The sequence below is a fragment of the Mus caroli genome, chromosome 8 (genome assembly GCF_900094665.2).
Source record: "Mus caroli chromosome 8, CAROLI_EIJ_v1.1, whole genome shotgun sequence".
Taxonomy (NCBI): Eukaryota; Metazoa; Chordata; class Mammalia; order Rodentia; family Muridae; genus Mus; species Mus caroli.
This window is the reverse complement of record NC_034577.1, coordinates 116,993,282-117,015,912: the sequence shown is the minus strand read 5'-3', so window position 1 is coordinate 117,015,912 and position 22,631 is coordinate 116,993,282. Positions and strand designations below refer to the sequence as shown.

At 48.5% G+C, this 22,631-nt stretch overlaps 1 protein-coding gene across 1 annotated transcript in view; it reads left to right on the top strand.

The window, feature by feature from the left end:
- Pcnx2 (pecanex 2) overlaps nucleotides 1-22,631 on the top strand; it is a 145,949-nt gene that overhangs the window by 24,330 nt on the left and 98,988 nt on the right. The window contains exons 9-13 of the mRNA XM_021170316.1: nucleotides 7,641-7,776; nucleotides 10,660-10,805; nucleotides 12,651-12,804; nucleotides 12,919-12,951; nucleotides 18,897-19,068. Of these exons, the coding sequence (XP_021025975.1) occupies nucleotides 7,641-7,776; nucleotides 10,660-10,805; nucleotides 12,651-12,804; nucleotides 12,919-12,951; nucleotides 18,897-19,068 (641 nt within the window). The remainder of the gene's footprint in view (nucleotides 1-7,640; nucleotides 7,777-10,659; nucleotides 10,806-12,650; nucleotides 12,805-12,918; nucleotides 12,952-18,896; nucleotides 19,069-22,631) is intronic.

Below are 22,631 nucleotides of genomic sequence, written 5' to 3'. Positions count from 1 at the left end.
GCTTTGCTTTTGTTTGTTTCCTCTGAATAAATATACTCTACTTTCTTTACACACACACACACACACACACACACATGCGCACACACAAATGTATTCACACGTGAATGAACATACATGCACACACACACATATATACACACATGCACACACATGTATACACACGTGAATGAACACATGCATGTGTACACACATGCACATATACATATGCATGCATACATACTCACATGAATGCACATACATGCACACATGTGTACATATACATGCACACATGTAAACACATGTGAATGCAAACACACTCTTGTACAGCATTCAGGACAGTGCTCTCTGTGGAGGTCACTCCACGGTGTCAGGTTTCTTCTGCCTAGAAAAGGAGGACAAAGTTATGCTTTCCTTTCCTGGCAGTCAACCCTTGGCATTTCCTGGCATCTGGCCAGGAGGAAGCCCGTTCTCAGCAGGTGCACTGTGCCTGATTGTGAAGCGGGCATCTAAGAGCATGGTGTTCCCCTAGTAGCCTGTGATCCAACGCCTTGGCACCTAAGGCAGCTTTGGCGTGTGTACTTAATATTCTGTCTCTAGCTCTTAAGGCCGTTAAGTTCTGAAGCCTCCACCCACAGCAAATGCAGATGCTGACTTTGAGATTGGAAGGGAGCCTGGCTAGGACTCCATGAGCACACCATAGAAGGTACTGGAAGAAAAACAGCTCTTTCCCTCTAAGGTGACCTCAGTGGCTGGGAGTACCTCCAACTAGCTTGTAAAACTGCTGGATCCCATTACTGGCTGGAAGGTGACTCTCTCAGCCATTGTGAGGCCTGGTGTTCACGGAACTGTTTTATGTCCCAGATGCTCTGCTCTGAATGGGGACTTGTGAACCATGTAACTTCCATGTCTCTTTGGGAATTCCTGGAGGAAGCTGAGAGAGGAAGTTCATCTCCCTTCCTGGCTCCCTCAAACACTGTGAGACCAGCAGCCACCCCACCACCACCACCACCACCACCGCAGAGGCTCACAGAGCACCCTGAGTCACACGCTAGCTGTTCTTCAAGCAGGCGCCTTGGGGAAGGATATCTGACTGTGCTCCACTCTCCCCAGAAACCTGAATCGCAGCATCTCCGGGGGCTGCTGAGAAATGCTGCCTGACAGTAAATCCGCTTCGGGTTTAACTGACCAGAACACAGGACTGATTTACTAGTTCAGAGCCCAAAGTGAGCTGATCTGCCTGAAAACTGATCTGGACGCAGGTCATCAGCCCAGGAAATGGAAGAAGTTGCCTGAAAGGGTTGAAATGATTCTCACTGCACGTCAGACATCCACTACTCCTTTATAGGCTTTGTAACTAAAATTTCACTCTCCACCCTGCTGTGTGTGTGCCCGTGCATATGTGCGCATGCACGAGTGTATGTGTGTGCACACATGTGTGCGTGCATGTGGTGTGTGTGTGTGTACATGCACACATGTGCGTGTGCAGTGCATATATAAGGCCAGAAGGGAACTTCAAATCTCACTTGAGACAGAGTTTCTCATTGGCCTGGAATTCTCCTAGCAGGCCAGGCTGGTTGGTGAGCCCCAGGAACACACGCCTGTCTCTGTCTCCTCAGTGTTGGGATTACAAGCTCACCTCAACAAACTTCACTGTGTAGGTTCTGGGATCAGAACCCAGGCCCCCAAACTTGCAGGGCAGGCACTTCATTGACTGAGCCTTTGCTTGGCTTTTGTTTGGTTTTGTTTGGTTTTTGAGACATGCAGCCCAGGATGGTCTTGAACTTTCATTCTCCCTGCCTCTGTTTCCAGTTTCTGGGCTGACTGCCATCCACCACTAAGCTAGAGTGAGAGCTTCTGTTCTTCGTCCCATGAAAATTTGTCTACAAATGTTCTCCTTTGACAGACCCAAACCTTGAAGTTAACACTGCTCCCACATCACCTCTCATGGGCCATCCACCTGGTATTTCCTTTTTTGAGACCTGAGCCTCACCAAGTAGGCTGGGCTTCCCGGCCAGTGTGTGCCACGGATCCACCTTCCTCTGCCTCCTGAGTGCTGACACACCACTCCTGACTTTTGTATGTGGGTTCTGGGCCTCACTCTCAGGGTCTTTTGTGTGTGTGTGTGTGTGTGTGTGTGTGTGTGTGTGGCAAGCGCTGTATCTACTGAGCCGTCTCCTCATTCCGTAGCCGCACCTGGCTTCCGAAGATGGGAAGCAGACAGAGACATTCCAGAAACAATCACCTGATTTTTTGCTTTATTCTAAGGAAGTGAAGACCTTGAGTTTGGAAAGACAGGGGTGGGGACAGCTGTGGTGAGACTGATGGGTGCTCAGAACAGGGAGATGTGGGGCTCCTCAGTGAACCCCATCAGCTGCCCCTTTTGACAGCTCTCTTTGAGGATATTTATCCTCAAGCAAAGAGCGGTGTCACTGTTGGTTTGAAGGAGAGATAAGGGTTTGCTGCATCAGGGTTAGAGACTTGGAAATTCTTGCCGGCTTTGATCACAGGGTGGGGTGGGGATGGTGGTGGTGGTGGTGGTCCCGGAGCAGGCCTTCCTGTGGTTTCTCCCACACTCTCTCTGAGGTGTGGTTTCTCAGTCTTTGTTGATCTCTCCTCCTCCTGGACTGGTCCTCATCCCGGGGTCTCATTCAGACACGTGGTTAGGAGGCGCTGTTTCTCTCCAGGCCAGAGTTCCAGGAATAAAATTCCAAGCGGAAGCTGAGGCTTTGTGGCTGCACACACCCCAGGCTGCCACATGAGGGCACTCTCCATCCACTTGATTTCCCTCTGCGGCCTCTCAGAGGCTTCCCCTTATTTGAGCTGTCTTATGAAAGGGGAGTTGATCCCACATCAAAGCCCTCTCCCTGTTAGAAACCTCCCTCCCATCCCCCATCAGGCTGATGTCCTTCAGTGTCCTCTACAGCCAGTGAGCCTATTACACTAACTTCTGTCCTAAGGCATCCCTCCCCACCCCCTTCCCATCCATCCCACAGTTGAGTAGGGAGCCTTGGGAAGGACAGGCAGAAAAGATAAGGTCTCCAGGGGGGCAGAAAACACTTGTTTTACAATCTGGTGAGGATAAGGAATTTCCGGCGATACTGGGAGAAAGCAGCACTGGCCTTGGATTGTTCTTGCAGCTTCCGCAGATGGGTAGGACAACGCTAGGAACACAGGGACTCTAACCACTTTCCGTTTACCCCAGACCCAGCCCTGTCCCACCCAGCCCAGCAGAGATGCCAGTTTGGAACAGAGCCTCATACTGTGTAACCCAGATTAGCCTCAGACTTCCAGCTATCCCCCTGCCTTAGTCATCCAAATGCTGGAATTCCAGGTTGGAGCCACCAGGGCCCAGCTCAGCTTCAGCCTCTTTGTTCCCTTCCAGGGCTGGTTCGTTCTTGTCACCCCTACACCACCAACCTCCCCCCTCATGTTTCTCTGAGTGCTCCAACCTCTGCTTTGACCCTGAGGAGAACTAGTTGACCTGAGACCAACCCAGCCTCAGGCTGATGGAGACCTGGTGGTGTCACTGAAAAGGTCATTCCAGAGAGTGGGCTCTCTCCATCCCTCAGATGTTTCAGAGGAGGTGGGAACGTCCCTTGACATCCCTAATAAACAGTCCTGGAATAAATGTTTATTAATGCAGCAGAGAGCACTGGTCTCATGATCCTTTAATGCTGCAGCCGCCACAGCCTAGAGGAAGAGGATAGGCCCTGGAGGAGCAGCCCCATTTGAGGTACAGTCTTGCTAATCACAGGCTTGTCCCTCCAGGCTGCCCAGGAGCCAGCAGAGGTGACAGTGTGTGCTTGTGATAAGGACCCAGCCAAAGCTAGTGAAAGAAGTTCCTTGAGAGGGAAGCTGATCTGTTGTTGGAGTCTTTGTTAGATAATGATGAATGAAGGCTGGACCTTCTTCACCACTGCAGTCGGAGCCAAGGCATTAGCTATGGGAAGGCTGGCAGCCATCTTGCTACCTAACAGGGAGGCCAAGTTTCTCATCAAGAGGCAACAGTGATACCAGAACCTCTTACTTGTGCCTGACATAGAGGCTCCATCAGGACATTCTGTCCAGTCCGTTCTAGTTCCTACACCCCTAGGAAGGAAACGCCTCTCTCTCTCTTACGGGTATAGAACCAAGGTGGCCAAACCATGTGCTTTAAGCCGAGGCAGTCAGCAGTGCAGCAGTGGTTTAGATCCATTCCTGTTTATGACATAATATTTTGCAATTAGAAGCATGCTTGCTAATGTGCAGGAATCGAGCCCAGGAGTAGTCCTTCCTTAGAGTCCTGCATCTTGGCAGGAAGCATCAGCAGGTGTGTATCTAGAAGAGCTGTTTCTAGCACCTTCTGTAGCAGTCAGCAGTAGAAGATCCATATACCTCTAGCTCCCCCATGTGTGGTGTGATCCCCTCTCCTGCCCGTATGTCAGCCTGACCTCCCTCACCTGAAACGTAGCCTAGTTAGTTTCTTGGCTTCCATGCAGCTCTCACACAGCAAACTTCCGAGTCTCTGTCCTATCCTATCAAGGAGCCCCCATTTTGATCTTATCTCACTACAAGGTTCCAGAGCCGCGTCACTCAGTGCTGTCCATGTAAACCAGCAGAGTTGCAGTGAAGAGCTGTCGTGATTTATCACGGCGGGCCACTCCATCGGTGGCAGGCGTGGTGAACTGATCAGCAAGGAGAGCGCTCACAAGGGAGCAGACATTCCGAAGAACATAGTGTGCTAGTGAGCCGTTCTCACTGCTGTGACCAAGAACCCGACAGCAGAGAGTTGACAGGGAGAGGATTGATTCCACCTCGTGGTATCAGAGGGAACCAACTGTCCATCATGTTAGGGTGGACAGTACAGAAGCGTGCTTCACTTTCTAGTAGGCCAGGAAACAGACTGAATGACGAGCAGGCCTGGACTATAACCTTCACATTCCCCCACCCCCAGGGTCTCACTTCCTCCAGCAAAGACTCCACCTCCCAAAGGTTTCACAGCCCCTCACAAACAGCGCCACCAGCTGGAGAGCGAGTGTCCAGACACATGAGTCTTCGAGGGGCCTCTTTGAGATCCAGACTGTAAGAGACGGGTCAGCGTTTCAGAGCACACTCTGCTCTTGCAGATGAACTGAGTTTCATCCCCAAACCATGAATGCAGGTTTGGAGTTTGGGGGTTCTGTCATATTTTCTTATCCTGTCTGAGTTTCATTCCCAGATCAGAAACACGGGTTCAGAGTTTCGGGGTTCCGTCACATTCTCTTACCCGGTCTGCACCTGGCATGGTTCTTTGTAAGAGAGGCTTCATTGGATCATCTCTAGTCACAAATTCCGCCATACAAGAATAGAAGATTCGTGTGTGTGTGTGTGTGTATGTGTGTGTTTGTGACAGAGAGAGAGAGAGAAAGGGAGGGAGAGAGGGAGAGGTAGAGAGAGAAACTAAATGAACACAGAAGTCAGGAGATGAGAAGGGAAGGGTCATGGGAGTATAGTGAGCAGTAGAGGTTAGAGGTCAGTACACATTGCTGACACACCGCCTTCCTCTATCAACACACTCTGCACTGCAGGCTACCGAAGTCTCAACTCAGAATGAAACACATTATCTTGGAAAGTAAGGCATTTTGGCTAGGGAGATGGCTAGCCCATAAGCGCCAGCCACACAGTCTGAATCCTGCCCCTAAATTCATATAGAAAAGCTGGGCATAGTGACAGCACTGGGGACAGTAGACCATAGGGCTGGCCAGCCAGCTAGCCTAGATGGACTGCCAAGTTTCAGGTCAAAAGTGAGGGACCTGTCTCAAAAAGTAAGTCAGAAAGGGGCCGGCAAGATGGCTGACAGAGCTCATCATGCAGTTGAAGGCTTGGGTCCTCTCCCTGTAACTCTCAGAAATACAGAAGGCAAATGTGGGGTTCTTCCACTAATAAAATAATGAAGGTGGGTGTCACCCGAAGACGAACACCCACGGCTGACCTCTGCTTCCACATGAATGCACACGTGTGAATAAGTGTGAGAGCATGTGCGCGCACACACACACACACACCCCTCACACACAGGAGACAAGTTGCTTCTGAGTTTGCTGGGTCCTATGTGGGTTAATCCAGAGGCTCAGTGCTCTCTATGTTCAAGGACCTAGCGGGTCCCTCGGCTCTGTGTTCCTCTGATCTGTATCTCACGGTGGCAAAGTGACTGCTAGTAACTGAAGGTGCTTCTTGGTCATTGTCGTCTAAAAGCCAGAGAAAGTCAGCCCATTGCTTTTACTTTATTTTATAAGAATTAGAAAAGCTTGTTCATAAACTTCCTTGTCCCTAGGTGACTCCTTAGAACTTTGTTTTATATCCAGTCCAAGCCAAGTACTGGCTGGACGCATGGATGATGGGATGGACAGAAGTCTTTCTCGCATCACTGACACACCTGGGTTAGCATGCAGTCTTAGCTATTTGGGTAAAGTGGGGCTATGTTAGTGGGAATTCCCTTAGAACAACCCCGAGCTAAGCAGACCAATAGGTGTCCCCTAAGCATGTAAGCAGCTTGTGGAGAAGCCACATGGAGTGTGCCTAAGTTTTTGCTTTCTGAGCTGAAGCAAGGACTGAGGCCTGAAGTGAAGATGGCTCATCCAGTCAGAGCACTTACAGCTCTTGCCAAGGATCCGAGTACAGGTCCCGGCATCCATATCAGACCATCCACAACTGCCTGTAGCTCCAGGGGATCAGCCATCCTCTTCTGGCCTCAGTAGGTACTGCACACACACACAGTGCTTGTGCACATAAACAGACACATGAGTATACACACACACACACACACACACACATGCATATACACACATATAAATAAAAATTACTTTAAAAGCTAAAAGAGCCAGTACTGCAGTTCTTCAAAGAGCTGCATTAAGTCTCATCAACCCATGTATGTTTTAAGATAGACACTTAAGCTGTTTGACAAAGGCCACTTTTCCAAGGACCATGTCTGGCTACCACAAGCATCTTCTTGTATGTAAGTGTGCTCTCTTGCTTTGGGGTGTTTGGGGTGATGCCGACAGAGTGCTGGGGTTCAGGATCCGGCAGAATGACGTAATTCCTTTTCCCATTACTGTGATCAAACCCCAACTGGAGGAAGGAAGGGGTTTCCCTGGCTCACAGGTTGAGGGTGTGCTCCATCATGGTGAGGTGGGTGTGGCTGGGAAGCAGAGAGTGTTGTGGTCATCCCACCTCTTCATTTATTTAGTCCAAGCGTTAAGGATCACACACTGTTCCGGGTAGGTCTGCCTGCCTCCATCACCCCAATCTAGAAACTTCCTCTCAGACCTACCAAGAGGCTTGTCTCTTAGGCAGTTCTGTAACCTGCCAAATTCACAATTAATGTCATCATTACACGGGTTCTCATTCCTCCTTCTTCTGGTTGGGGCCTGCAAACTTCCAAGTCTACCTGTAGTGGTCGCCGTAGTCACATTAGAGTACAGAAAGTCAGAGCTGAGCACCACCTGTGTCTGGGCCGAGGGCTGTAGGCTTTGCACCTGTAACCTGCCTCACACGCAGAATATTAAACTCTTTATTGAGACATAAGGATCAGGACCCAGTCCATCCCTTCCTGTGCCGCACATCCCTGTCTCCTTGGGTTTCTGTGTAATAAATAGATGTGTTCTAATGCAAACTGGTCAACACAAGGCTGTCTTCCCTGTTCTCAGAGAGATTCTTCTCAGCTCCTCCAGCACCACCACTACAGGAAGTCCAGATCCATCCTCAGGGGACCCTGCAGTCAGCGCCCTTCAACAACAGCTGTTACTCATGGTAGCTCGGAGGACGCAGTCAGAAACACCACGGGTATGTGTGTACCAGTGTTGCTGTTTGTGGTTGTAGTAGAAGCCCTGGATCTTCTTAATAATGTGTGTGCATACATGTATGTGTGTAAGTGTGAGTCTATGTGTATGTAGTGCATGCATGCACAGGCACAGGCATGCACATACATGTTCATATCAGTGGATGTACATGTGGATGCAGGTACACATGTACATGTATGTATGCAAGTACACATGTGTGTTTGGAGTCTGGAGGACAGTCTCAGGTGTCTACTTGGAGTTCCTACTGTATTCCCTGCCCAGCAGCTCCTGAATAGTGTTCTAAGGGCAGGATGGCTTTCCTTTTCTATGCCTTGTGTGTGCATCAGCATTTTATGTGCAGGATAACTTCCTGGTCCTTGAGCTAAGTTAACAAGTTCTGCCAAGAAGGTAAGAGCCTGCTCTCGCCCAGGGCTCTGCAAGGGTCTATAAACCAGCAAGGGAGTGTCTGTGTCATGCTGAACACAACCAGGTTTTTGGACATCAGTCACTGTCCTTAAAGTTGTATATTATAATTCCCAAAATTACCCAGGGTGTGTGTGTGTGTGTGTGTGTGAATGCATGTGTGAGTGTGAGTGTGTGTGTGTGAGTGTGTGTGAATGCATGTGTGAGTGTGTGAGTGTGTGTGAATGCATGTGTGAGTGTGTATGTGTGAGTATGTGTGTGAGTGTGTGTGTGAGTGTGTGTGAGTGTGAATGTGTGTGTGAGTGTGAATGAGTGTGTGACTGTGTGTGTGAGTGTGAATGTGTGTATGTGTGAATGCATATGTGTGTGTGAGTGTATATGTGAATGTGTGTGTGTGTGAATGTGTGTGTGAGTGTGTGTAAGTGAGTGTGTGTGTGTGTGTGCTGTCAGCATGTGGGTTCTAGCACAGGCTGACATGTTTTTAGGGTTTTGTTATTGTTGTTGTTTGTGGTGATGGTTTTTGTTTTTGTTTTTAATGTCTCTCTTGCTTTGGACTTTGATCTGTGTGAGTTCTTTGAGACACACATCAAAGCTCCACTCTTGCAGATTAAAGTGTACTTTTGTTTCCGCTGGGTGTTCAGAGATACTTTAAGTAAATTCTCTGAGGGATTTGGAGCATCCATGTAGTGTGACTGAGGGATGCAAAACAGCAGGGGTGGGAAGAGGGCACTGGTGGTCCTGAAGCCTCAGAGCCTCAGGTCCCTGTCACCCCACCCCCAGCCTGAGGCAGGCAGTCTTCTATGCAGCCCCTTGGGTGGGGGAGCTGACTGTAAGGTAGATTCAGTTCACCTGAATGCTGGTGTCCCAGACTGCAGAGATGGCTGTTGGTGGACACCCCGCCATCTGCTTGGACTTCTGTTCTAAACTCTAGTTCCTCATCGGGTCACCTCCTGGTGATCTCACTGTTGGTCACCTACCTCCTCCACTTCCTGCATCATCTTTAAGTTTGTCTAGATGTGCCGGACGCTGAAAAACTAAAACACACACAAATACAAACAGACACACATACGCACACACATGAGTTCACACACACATATGCACACACACACATGAGCACACAAAGAGGTACACATTCAAGTGCACATACCACATACACAAACATGAGCACACATACAAGTGTTGGTGCACATGCGTGCTCATGTGTGCAAAGGCCAGAGGTCAACATCTGTTGTAGTTTGTCAGTCATTCTCCACTTTAGTTTTTGAAGCAGGGTCTCTGTGGCCTGGTGCTCACCAAGAAATCTAAAGTGGCTGGTGTGTCAGTGTCAGCCGTCCATCTGCACTCCCCAGGGCTGGGATACAGTCACACACCATCACGGCTGACTTTTTACAGATGCTCTAGGGAGCAGACTTGGATCTCATGCCTGGGTAGTGAGCACTTCATGAGCTACTATTCCCACTTGCTCTGCTCTTAGGGCAGACTTTGTCAGTGACCTAGTGACCTCAATGAAAGCCTTTGCATTTGGAGTAAAACTTGGATACTGTCTTCAGTGCTATATTTAATAGAAGTTAAAATTTAAGCCATTTAAAATATTTCCTTGGGCTCTAGTCTTACACAATAATTATTTCCCAGGAGCACCTTGTCTGATGAGCAGAATTGTTTTCAGTGGTGAGTGCCAGGGTTTCAGTGCTCACATCTTCGTGGAACCTGTGTGATTTCAACAATTATTCTCTTTTCAGATGGGCCCCTTTAAACAGAGTATGTTGGTTTCGGAATCTGACCATCTGTTTTTGCTTCATATATTGTCTCAGTAGTAGTTTGAACCCAGGGCTTCAAGCATGCTAGGCTGGTTCTCCACCACTGAACTCTACCTCCACTGAACTCTACCTCCAGGCTTTGTTCTTTAAAGGACAGGGTGTGTGTGTGTGTGTGTGTGTGTGTGTGTGTGTGTGTGTCTGTTGTGTCCCTGTGAGTGTGCTTGTGTGTGTGGCATGTATGTGTACATGTTTGTATTTTATGTGTGCTTGTGTGTTTGCCTGTGTGTGTGCCTGTGGGTGGTGTGTATGTGTGTGCTTGTGTGTGCACATGTGTTGTGTGTGTGCACGTGTGTGTGTGCTGTGTGCCTGTGTGAGTGTGTATGCTGTGTGTGGTGTGTGTGTGCATGTGTGTTCTCTGTGTGTGTGTGTGTGTCTTAACACCTGCATAAATTTATGTGTACCACATGCATGAAGAAGCCTGCAGAGTATATCAGAGCCCTAAGTCTGGAGGTACAGATGGTTGTGAGCCTCCATGTGAGTGCTGAGAACTGACTCCACATCCTCTGCGAGAAGAGACAGCACCTTTATCCGCCAAGCCATCCCAGCCCAGCCCTTGTGTTTTTAAACTTTTCGGTGTCTTTGTGACGAGGACATATCGTAGTGACACTCATTCTGCCTTTGGTCTGTTTTGTTTCTGGTGTGGGAAGCACATCAGTCAGGATCTGGAAGACTCATCACGCTCCTCGGCACAAGGGAAGTTTAACCGAGAGCAGTTTTACAAATTCATCATCTTCCCTGGGAAGTGGATTAAAGTCTGGTACGACCGACTCACTTTGTTGGCGTTGCTGGATCGGTAAGCTGTCCGGCACACGGACGTGTGGCCAGAAGACAAGGGCGGTTACCAGTGAGCATGCTCAAATGCTCCTAAAATCCCCAGGATATTTCCAGCTCATACCCCACTTTGCTGTGAACCCCAGTGACTTAGACATTGAATCTCACAGTAACCAGGGGAGGTGATGAGGGAGTACGGTGGACTAGGGTGCAGGTTGGCCTGGGGACCGTCTGCTTAGGTGTGCTCATGCCCTGCTCTGCTTCAGTAGGAATACTTTCATTTTCATCAGCAGGAGGTCTTCTTCCACCAACTGTGGCCCTGGGAGAGAGGGGTGGTGACATGGCTCAGATGCTCAGCTGTCCCCTGCCTGGACTCCGGCTTCTCTCTTCCATCTGCTGTTCACTGATTTGATGCAGCCCTTTCTGCCCTTCCATCCCTTTTGCCCCCTCTTATTATTGTCCCTAAATAAAACACTTTGTGGCTGGAGATACAGAGTTCTGTAGACAAGGCAGGGAGGTTCAAGTTTGCTCTGTTGATAAAGATGGGCTTAGGGTGGGGGTTTCCTGTTTGTGGGCTCTCCTGTACAGAGGAGAATTTTAGGGTTTTCAGAGAGGCTGTGGCTCTGGTGGGAACTGGTTTTAAAATGGATGATAGGATCTCCAATACTCGCACAGCAAGGTTCTGTTCAGAGCTCAGTGCCAGCCTGTGGGGCAGTGGCAGGACTGCCGAGCCGCCGTATGTCCCACAGTGACTACTTGTTACAGTAATGGTGCAGTCGTGTCTTAAATGGTGTGATCACATGCGGAAAAACGATGGTCTTGCAAAATTACAGCAGTAAATTTCAGCTCCCCCCACAACCCCCCAGTCAGGGAATGGCATTGTAACCGCTTTGCTAACAATGCCATGTTACCCTGGGGCATTCGTAGGAGAGGAACGTCGATTTTGTGACTCTCAATGAACGCTAATGCACTCAGCTAGACGAGGCTTCAAAAAAAAAAAGCTACTTTTTAAATTTTGTAACAAGGAATAGGCTATGTTAACCTCACTTATGAAAAAACAAATCTCTTTGTAGGTGTGTGTATGTGTGTGCACGCACACACACACACCTCTCTGCCACAGCACAGCATAGGAATCCCACAGGCCTCGTGTCTGACTTCACAGGGCTCATGTTCTGTTGGGGACAACAGAAGACTTGTAAGGAACAAAGTGGTCCTTCCTGTTGTAGACCCTCCCATCCATCCCACCTTAATCAGTTGACTCATTTCTTCAGCCTCTTCTTTGTCGATGCTCTAAATATCCCTTTACATTTCCACACCACCCTAATAAGTCCTCACGTCTGGAGGAGTCCCCTCTGTGTCTTCCATCTCATGTAGATGACTCCAACACAAAATCAGCCTGCAAGACTGTATGGCAGCAGCTCACCCAGCTAGGTTCCCTGTACTGTCTGGGAGTCACATCTCCCTCTGAAGCTTCCTGCTCCTGGAACCGAGCATCCAGACTCCAAAAAATGATCAGTCTGGAAACGATTACCCAGGTGCCAATGCTGACAGGCGCCTATGTAGCTCTGAGACATTCCAGACTTCGGTTGGAACCACTGGTTGACTCGCAAGCCTGGTGCGAGTGCCCAAGGAAGTCGGCATGATCCGGTTTCAGTTACACCTAGGGCAGCAATAAGGAGCTTGTTTAAACAGCACAAGAATAAACCGATGCCCAGCATAGCACCTGTGCTCAGTGTTGGTTCAGGGCTGGAACAGCTCAGCCCCTCTGCTCAGTGCAGTGCCAGTCTGTCAGTGAGCATGGGAAAGCTTGCGATGATAGCGGTGTGGGCATGCAGGTCTCACTCTTTCCTCCCTTGTGTTTGCACAGAACTGAAGATGTGAAGGAGAACATGGTAGCAGTTCTGCTCAGTGTTCTGGTTTCTCTCCTGGGCTTTCTGACACTGAATCGTGGCTTCTGCAGAGACTTATGGGTCCTGCTTTTCTGCTTGGTCATGGCCAGCTGCCAGTACTCCCTGCTCAAGGCAAGAACCCATCCTCTGTGTGTGTGTGTGTGTGTGTGTGTGTGTGTGTGTGTACTGTCACTAGCATAGCCTTGCAATCATGAGGTAACTCAGGTCCTCTGGTTTGTGTTTTAGAGCGTCCAGCCTGACCCTGCCTCACCAATACACGTAAGTGCCCTAAGTACGGACCAGTATCCTGTCTCGTCTGCTTGCATTGAAAACGGGCTGATCTATCCAAAGGGTCAAATCTGCATCTGTGTCTGTATCTTGAATACAGGAGTAGAAGCGGTGGATGGATACCTGAGTGCATGGCGCTAAGCTCTGGCTGGATCTAAGCGCATGGTGCGTTGGCATTGGCGGGGAGGGGGGGCAGGAATCAGGCATGGGGTGGACCCTGTATGACAGGTCACTTCCGTTCCCTGGGCTCTTATGAGAGAAGGCACGGCAGCTTGATCGGATGGTCCACAGACTTGGCCATCTGCTGCCTTGTCTTTGTTTCTCATGGACTCACTTGACTATCTGAGGCTGAGCATATCGGTGGTCCTCTATGTGCCTCTATGTTTCCTTATGTGCAAATAGACTGGCTAATGTCCATGGGGACTGAATGTAAATCATTAAATAGTGCATGTAAATTGCTTTGAGCGGTGGCTGGCACCTGGCAATGCTCCTCAAGCACTTAGTCTGTAGTCATAAACTTCATATCTAAAATTCCTATTATATATACACATATATACATATATGCATAAATATATACATATGTGCATATACATATATGCATAAATATATACATATGTGCATATATATTTGGGGTAAGTTGTAATTTGGCCATGTATACATGGTGTAATGATTAAGTCAATTATTTTTGTGCATCATATCACATACCTTTTTCTGATGAGAATATTTGTGGTGTGATACATTTCAGCCATTTTCAAGAGCATTCAATGTCATGGTTGGTGATAGCCGCCGCTGTCACTGTGCTGTGTAATAGATCTACGAAGCGCACTGATCCCACGTGCCTGACTCTGTGCACCCTCGTCCCAGCACTCCCTGCCCCCCTCCTCTGCTCCCCAGCCCCCCACCACCACTCTGGTCATGTTGTCTGTGGGCCAGACTTTGTTCTATTCCATAGAAAGTGAGGCCAGGCAGTATTCCTTGGGACGTGGGTGGGTGCTGGGAATCCAGATCAAGTTCTCTGGCAGAGATGAATGTTCTTTCTAGCTCCTACCCTGCGCGTGCGCGTGTGTGTGTGTGTGTGTGTGTGTGTGTGTGTGTGTGTGTGTGTATGTATGCACACGTGATTGCCTGTGCCCTCGTGCATACATATGCTTGCACAGGTGCATATGCCACACTGCCATGTATGTAAAGGTCAGAGGACCATGAAGGTGTTAGTCCTCATCTTCTGCTTCATTTGAGGCAGGTCATCTCTGTAGTGTTTCCTCTGCTGTATATGCCAGGGTAGCTGACCTGTGAACTTCTGCAGCTTCTCCAGTCTGCTGCTTATCTCCTGAAAGACTTCTTTGCTTACAAACACTTATCCTACACTTATGCTACATATCCATCCTTTGTGTGGGTTCTCCTGGTTCAGACTCCGGTCCTCCACTTGCAGGGCAAGTGCTTTCTGCTGCTTGGACTATTTTGAGAACGTCCCACCATCATTAATGTCAGTACCACCAATCGTCCACAAGAGGTCGCTCTCTCCATGTCCTCACCAAGACTTATTGGCCCTTTTGGGATAAACGACACTCTAACAAGTGTGGGTTCATTTCCCACTGTGGTTTTCTTTGTTATGAACCGGCATGGAAACTCTGTGTATGAAGCCTGTCTGCTATTTCTCCTTGGAGTCAGATGCCCTGTTATCCTTTATCCTGATAACCTGGATTCTAATATATATGAGACTCTAGGCTTACCCAGACCAACCTGTCGGTGGCCCAGTACCTTGTGACCAGCTCCTTCTACACATATTCTCCTGGTGCCCTGGTACTCCAATAGCCTTGAGTGCTGTGGGTCAGGGTCCACTGTGCAGGTTCCAGCCATAGCCATTAATGTGGACGCTTCTGTGCTCAGTCATCCTTCCTGCCTCTGTCACAGTAAGCCCCTCCACCACCCCGACTGTGGACTCTGAAGGAGCTCTCCAATGACAGAAAACTGTCTTCCCATTATAATTCATTTAAAAAATTGTATTCGGGGTTTTAGGACTGATTTTTTTTTCTGGCTGAGACATTTATTTCAGTGTCAAAAGGAAGATCAATTGATTCTGACCCCCTCAGAATTTCAACAGACTGATTTATGGGAATTCCTGACCTGGGAATCTCAGGGGGATACGGGGGCCCGCGGGAGAGATGTAGGACACCCAGCCCAGTTCTCATTTTGCTTTTTTAGAAATGAAAAAGAGGTTTTAAAAACATTAAAAAGCTGATCTGTTCTGCAAAAGGCAGACCCACCCAAGCTCTCCCAGCAAGGCAGGCAGGACATAGATGCCTGGATAGCCATGTGGTTTGTCAAGGCTAGGTCAGCCAGAAGGCCAGCAGGAGAGCAAGAGAAGGAAGGTCCCTAGGACTGATTTTTAATCTATACTTCTCGTCAGGATTAGGAAAATGTTCTAACTGGTGGCTGTGTGCTGGCAGATGCTTTCCTGTTAAATTCCTCTGTCCCCTGTAATCAGTTTGCACGTGGTTCATCTATTATCCTAGCATCAAGCAGCCTTGTGACTACAGCATTAAGATGTAGTGTTGGTATTCCCCTTAGAAACCAGGGCAGGTGTGTGCTCTGAGGTTTGCTGCAAGCCATCCCAGGTGCACCAGCATCTTCTCCCTGGTACCTCTTCCCTTACTATGGCAGGTTTGCTGCTGTTGTTATTTGGCATCCAGACGTTCCTTGGGGCTGTGGAGACAGCTCAGTCGGTAAAGTGTCTGCCACACTAACATAGACTAGAGTCAGATCCCCAGAACCCACACGAAAGCCATGAAGGGCCACACCAATGTTCAACCCAAGTACTGTGGGTGCAAAGACAGGGGCAGCCTGCAGCTGACTGGCCAGCCAGTGTGGACGGACAGTCGAAGAACTCCAGGTTCACTGAGAGGCCCTTTATCGGATAAAATAAAGCGGAGGCAAGATTGAGGAAGACACACAGAGTTTGGCTTCTACACGCATGCACACACCCAGACAAACTTGTACGCACACACACGTGCATACACGCAGGCATGCGTGCACACATGCACATACACACTCTCACACATAAACAATTCCTTCCCTGCACGCACTTTGGGATGTGATATGAAGAAGCATGCTAAGACAATGGGGAGAGGAGGGTGACAGGCCAGCCTCATGCTTCAGGTAGATTTGAGGTATCATTACTGGGACCTCAATACTGCTGTGTTGAGCTGGAGCCAGACTGTCTGATTCTTCTAAGAACAGACCAAGCTGCCATGCCAGGATGTGGACAGCCACGTCCCAGGGAGCACGCATGTCACGGGGAGCAGGAAGCACAGGTGTCTCTTACTGTCCTGGTGAACTGTAGTCAGACATCTACCCTGTGTCTATTTCAGTCATCAGTTTCCTTACCAGGCTTTCTAAGTCTATTCAGCTCTGTTTTGAGCTGGTGTCTCCAGAACCAAGAAGAGAAGGAGGAAGACCGAGGCATTTTCCTACGCAATTTTCCAAAACAAGAGCCAGACAAGAATCCTCATGTTGTTAATCAATGTGCAATTCATCGGGTCCAAAAAAAAAAAAAAAAGAAACCCAACAAAACTGAATCAGGAGAGGAGTCCTGCTTTGCAATTCATGAGCTACCTTGAGTGTAAAATGCGCGCAGGTGGCTGGTCACTCAGCCCTCCCCCTTCTCTCACCCCCCAATGGCAGGCTTCCCTGTGGGCTTCTCATTTCTTTCCGGATCTTCCAAGCTGCTTTGTGAACAGTCTGCTGCAGTGCTGATGGGGCAGGGCTGATGGGAAACACACACGCACACGAGGTCAGCATTCAGACAGTAGCCTCGAGGATGCTCCTGGCCATGTGACACACTGTGGGAGTTGTGCTTATAAACCGCACGGGGGAAGCTGAATGGCTTGTTAAGAGACTGTGATTAGACCTCACCTGGTGGAGCAGGCAAAAAAAAAAAAATTATCGAAAAGTTAAAAATCAATCCTTGTAGGGGAGGGGTAGGCACCTTTGGAATGGCCAGTGCAGACGGACACTCAGCAGTGTGGGAGTACAGAATTTCATTAGTGAGAATTCTGGGGATCCAGGGACGATAGAGTGGCTTTTGTACTGTGAATGAGCAGTGCCCCACATAAGGCTCTGGGACCCCAAACACAGGAGGCATGGCCACAGTAGCCGGGGCTAGCCCACTGTAGGACCCCAAGTTTGGTTTCATAAATTATCAACGTGGAGGACACGTTCGTATCACTGGTAAAGCTTCCAAAAAATGGTTGAGGGCTTTTCATATTGGTCGAGGCCAGAGATGGCCTGTTGGTAGATAATAGATTTTAATGCATGTATCTGTATGTGTGTGTGCACTCGCGTGCACACATGCATATAGGCCTGAGGACTGGATCACTTCGGCTGTGGGAGGTGGGTGAGTTGAGGTACAGTTTCTCACTGCCCTGGAGCTTGCCAGCAAGCCCCAGGGACCTTCCTGCCTCCACCTTCCCAACACCAGGAATGTAGTCACTTCCCAGCGTTGGTTCTGGGACTTGCAACTGACTTAGGCTCACAAAGCAAACATTTCACACTCTGAGCTGACCAGCCTTTTGATAAAAGAGCGAGCCAGAACAAATGTGACCTGCTAATCCTTGTCAGTCTGAGAAAATATCTCTCCTGCACGTGTATTGTGTATTGATATGCCCCACAGTTATTTATACCAGTTAATTGATTTTGCCAAGTTTACTTAGTAAGGCTGTTTAGACTTCATTCTGGCTTTAGTCTTATTATTTTTTAATGCAAAGGAAGTATTCTCCTGTGCTTATTTATCCATGACCTACTTGGATGCTGAAGAAAATTCCCTATTAGTACAACCATTTTTTTTTTAAAGACTGAGTCTGGCCTCAGAACCAGAGGCAGCCAGTCTCTGTGACAGATGCTGGTATTGTCCTGTTGAAAGATGGTCTCAGGACAGGACTGTTTCTATTTTGGAAGTGGTGGCAATTTAAACCTCTAAATATAGCACATTGAAGGCAGTGACTGAGAACACCTGTCTGAGACCATGCTACTCTGCTTGGTGCACGCAAGGTGACTCATAAATTGCAAAGTGCGCCCACCCGGTCCACTGTTGTTGGCCTCTCAGATCTTATGAGTTGTGGATTGATTTCAAAGATGCTGTGGCTTTGCTGGTTTTTTGCTCTGGAAAGCCTGTGACATAATACCCTACCTCCTCATTTAAAAATAATTTAAAGTTTTATTATCATTGTACACGTGTACATCATGTGTTCCTGTGTGTCTGTGAGTGTGTGTGTCTGTGTGTATGTGTGTCTGTGTGTGCGTGGTACATGTATGGAGGTCAGAGGACAGCTCCGTGGCATCAGGTCTCTCCTGCTACCTTGATGAGAAGGATGGGGCCTGCACAGGGTCCGGTTCCCCTCAGATGAACGGTGATGCCCATGACTAGTCACAGTGATGGCTGGCTGTTTCAGCCAACTGTTCTCTCTGCCACATTGAGACCTGCACCTGGAGGACTGACATCTCTCTCCTTGGTCCCCTGCTTCCTGACACCAGGGAGTTGAAGCCCCAATCATAATGCTATTTCCTGTTGATGGGGAACCTAAGTTAGATGCGCATAACAAACAAAGGTCTCAAGGAGTCTGGCACCTGAAAGAAGCAAGGAAAAGGGAAGTCTGCCCCTCCCCAAGGAAAGCATTGAATCAGACAGATTTTCTCTGAGTGGGAGTGAAAATTTTCGGTAAATTTTGTTGGACTTGGAAGTGCAACATTCTCTTTGACCTTCTCAGTCTGGCTTGGCAAAATAAATACCAAGCATTGTCTATGCATCTGTTTATTTGTCTCCCCCTTTACTGTGTATTTTGAGGGTGGGGATGGGCGTTGGGGGATGGCGTCAGTTGTATCATGTGGCGTCATGGAGTCAAAACAAAAGGTACAACTTGGAAATTGCATCTGTTTTCCAGGGTCACAACCAAATAATCGCCTATAGCAGACCCATCTATTTCTGTCTGCTGTGCAGCCTTATTTTGCTTCTTGATGCAGGGGCCAAAGCCAGACACCCTCCCAGCTATGTCGTGTATGGCCTGAAGCTCTTTACACCAGACACCCTGCAAGCAGTCAGGGACCACTTAATAGGTGAGTGAGTTTGGGGGCTATGGGGAGGAGTCCTGGGCAGGGAAGCTATGTCTCCCTTTATCCTTTGCAACCCTACTGGAAAAGCCAGCACACGTGATTGGTGCTGTGAAGCATTTAGCATTTTCCTCTTGGCTTGTGTCTGTAGAAGACTCTGAGCTCAATATAACAAAGGTGGTAGTGTGTGTGTGTGGGGGGGCAGGGATTGGGAGGGAAAGAAGGAAGGAGGGAGGGAGGGAAGGAAGGAAGGAGAGAAAGAGCGTAGGCTGACAACTCAGCTGTCATTCTTCAGGTACTGTCTACCTTGGTGTTTTGAGATAAGAGTTTCTCACTAACATAGAGCCACCTCCACCTCCATAACCCCAGAATCACATCCTCATGGTTTCAAGGCTAGCACCTCATCTACCAGGCCGTCTCTCCAGCCCCTAACAATGGGGTTCTGTGAAAGGACGTTGATATTTAAAACCAGGAAGCTGTACCCCTGTAGCACTGAAGCTGGCAGGGATACCCGTTGGGGTGAGCTGGCCTTAGGGCAGCAGCCTCAGGCCTCTCATGCATGAATAGGTGCCAGTCTCAGTTCTGGTCACTTCCAGTTTGTACTGCTATGCATGGCTTGGCTTAAAACCCGAGCAGCACTCGCCACTCAGTGTTCCATTCAGGTGAGCCATGTGCTAACTGCATAGGTAAGGTCTCCAACCTTAGAACCAGCTGGCCAGATGCTTGGGTCTCTGTTCTCTCTGTTTCTTCTCTCTCTCTTTCATTCTCTCTCTCTCTCTCTCTCTCTCTCTCTCTCATTCTCTTTCTGTCTCTCTGTCTCTGTTGTTATCGCTGTAATAAAGTACCTTGACAGAAGCCATTTAAGGGAGAAAGGATTGTTTTTGGCTTGCATCCAAAGGTACTGCACATCCATGGTGAGAGGTCACAGTCTGAGACCCCACCCCATGGAATCGGTCTTCCCACCCCGATTCACCTAATCAACATAGCCTCTCACAGACTTGCCCAGAGGATAAATACCTCCCTCCGCTACACCTGAAGGCTTGTCCAGGTAAGTCCAGAGCCTGCCAAGGTGACCACAATAATTAGCACACCTTACTAAGTGAGTAAGGTCATGCTGGAAGAGGGAGGGCAAAAAGTGGCCCACCTTATAACTCAGTAGGTTGTGAGTTAATGGGTGATCATAGAAAAGGGCCCACAGGTGGTGCATGTAACCGGATGTGAGGAGATCTCTCTGCCCAAATGGCTGCCTTTCCCTTGCTGTACCACCACATTCCCCATGTCTGCCTCTTGGCAACGTTTCCCCCAGATCGCTGTGTGGACCAGTGATTTTAGTTCCATCTCCTAAAAGGACAAGGATGTGTTGGCTAACTAGAACCCCCATTGGTTTGACCTCTCTTCCTCTCTTCCTTGTGGGTTCTGAAGCGTTCTACGATATCTAGAGTGCTTGACCGAATTCTTCTCAGTGGCCCATATTCCCGGGTCTTGTCTTCCATCATCTGGCCACCCTTACCTCCCAGCACCCGACCTGTGTGACAATACTGTACCTCCATTGTGTTTGATTCATGTCTCCTTGGCCAGCTTGTCTGCTTGCTGTGGATAAAGCAGACCTCTCACCATTGTGTTCTGTTCGTGCCTGGAGACTACAGGCACCAGATAAGCCTTGGCAAGGCAGAGTGACGGAGGAGCACGAAGGTGGTCAGGAAGCACTGCAGAAGTTAATGGGTAAATGAGGCTTTGGAGTGCTTCCCACCCATAAATCAAAGACAGCTCCCTTGGCCCTCAGAGCTGGCTTCATTTAGAAGAACATTTTACAGATATCATAGAACAAAATTTGCAGGTGCTGGGTGCAATGGCACAGACCTGTGGTCCCTGAACATGCTGGGTGCGACTGCACAGACCTGTGGTCCCAACACTTGGCAGGTGGATCAGGAGTCAAAGTTGCTGTTGGTGACATAGAAAGTTAGAGGTCAGTCCGAGTTACTTGAGTTCCTATCTTAAAAAAAAAAAAAAAAAAAAAGAAAACAGAATAAAAGGGAGACAGAGGAGGAGAGAAAGGAATGAAGGGAGGACCTGGGGAAAGAAGGAAGACTCGAGAGAGGCAAAGGCTGACACAACTCATTTACAGACTGGTTTTATGTGTGGGTTCAGCACACCCTCACTTCTTACTTTGCTACTACAAAAAGACAGCGCCCTGAGTTCCTGGTGTATGGCACTTTTTTGTTTGTTTGTTTGCTTGTTTTTTGTTTTTTGAGACAGGGTTTCTCTTTGTAGCCCTGGCTATCCTGGAACTTACTCTGTAGACCAGGCTGGAAAACCAGAGACTTTATTAGGCCTTGAAATGGAAGAGGGCTCTGCTTGCTTGAAGCCTGAAGTGTTTATTTAGCAGCAACCCGTGCCTCCAATTGTGCTACTGGACTTTGCCTTTTTGGTTTTTTCCGAGTCGATCCCTTTATGGTATGGGAGAGAAGGGGAATGTGGCTTTCTTAACATCCTCATGAAATACATTTCTCGACCTAGAACTTCCTAATAGTTATTGTCTGCTCCTCAACAGTGACAGGTAAAAATGGTGACAAATGGCCCAGCGAGCTGACGAGATGATATCTGTGGCTCGGATAAAAGGAAAACCAGAAGCTTAGAAATCTGTGAGGAGGGAGAAGGTTAAACGCGCTGATCAGCGCAGGGCACGAGAGGGCTGAATCTCTAAGAATAAACCAGAAGAGGCGGGAGCAGAGGAGACGTGCACAGAGGGTTTTCTGACTTTGTAGGAGAGACAAGGGTGACTCAAGGTCACTGCCTCGTGGAGCCTCTTCACCAGGAGACAGACACCACTGTTGTCTCCTTCGTGTCCAGGGATCTAGCATCCAGTCTCAGAAAAGGCAGGGCACACCCGTGGTGGGAGCTGCAGCATGAGACTCCAGGGAGTGTGGCTGGCTTGAACCTCACCAACTAGGCTGGTCCTAGGTTAATGAGAGACCCAGTGTCAACAGACAAGACAAGGTGACTCCTGAAGGATTATACTTGAGATCAATCTCTGGCCTCCACATGCATGCACACATACCTTACATACACATGCACAGCCCACCCCCACACAGACACACACACATGCACACACAGTGTGGTCAGCATAACTAATCTCACGGAGCTGCTTTCACAACAAAACCTTGGGTCAACCTACGTATTTGTTCATGACCCATAGTGACTCCTATCTGGCTCATTCCTTCTGAGGAAAGTTGTGGTTTAAATTAACAGCTGTGTGAGTTTCCTTTCTTTGCAAAAGCTAAAGCCAAGAATAAGGATCTCAGGAGCTACCTGCATAGTTTTTAGATTTTGTTTTGTTTTAACTGTTTATGTGGGTGAGAACCCTGGGCAGACAAGTTGCAGCAAAATGCGGCAAACTGTTACAGGTTTCTGATATTACCTGATGGCATTTGTGGTGTTGGGGTTGGTGGACATTTGATTTAATAAAAAAAAAAAAAAAAAAAAAAAAAAAAAAAAAAAAGAGGTGGGGCGTGCAAAGTTAAAAATAGAGCAGTGTAGTGTGGTCCTGGCTCTGCATCGTCCCATGTATC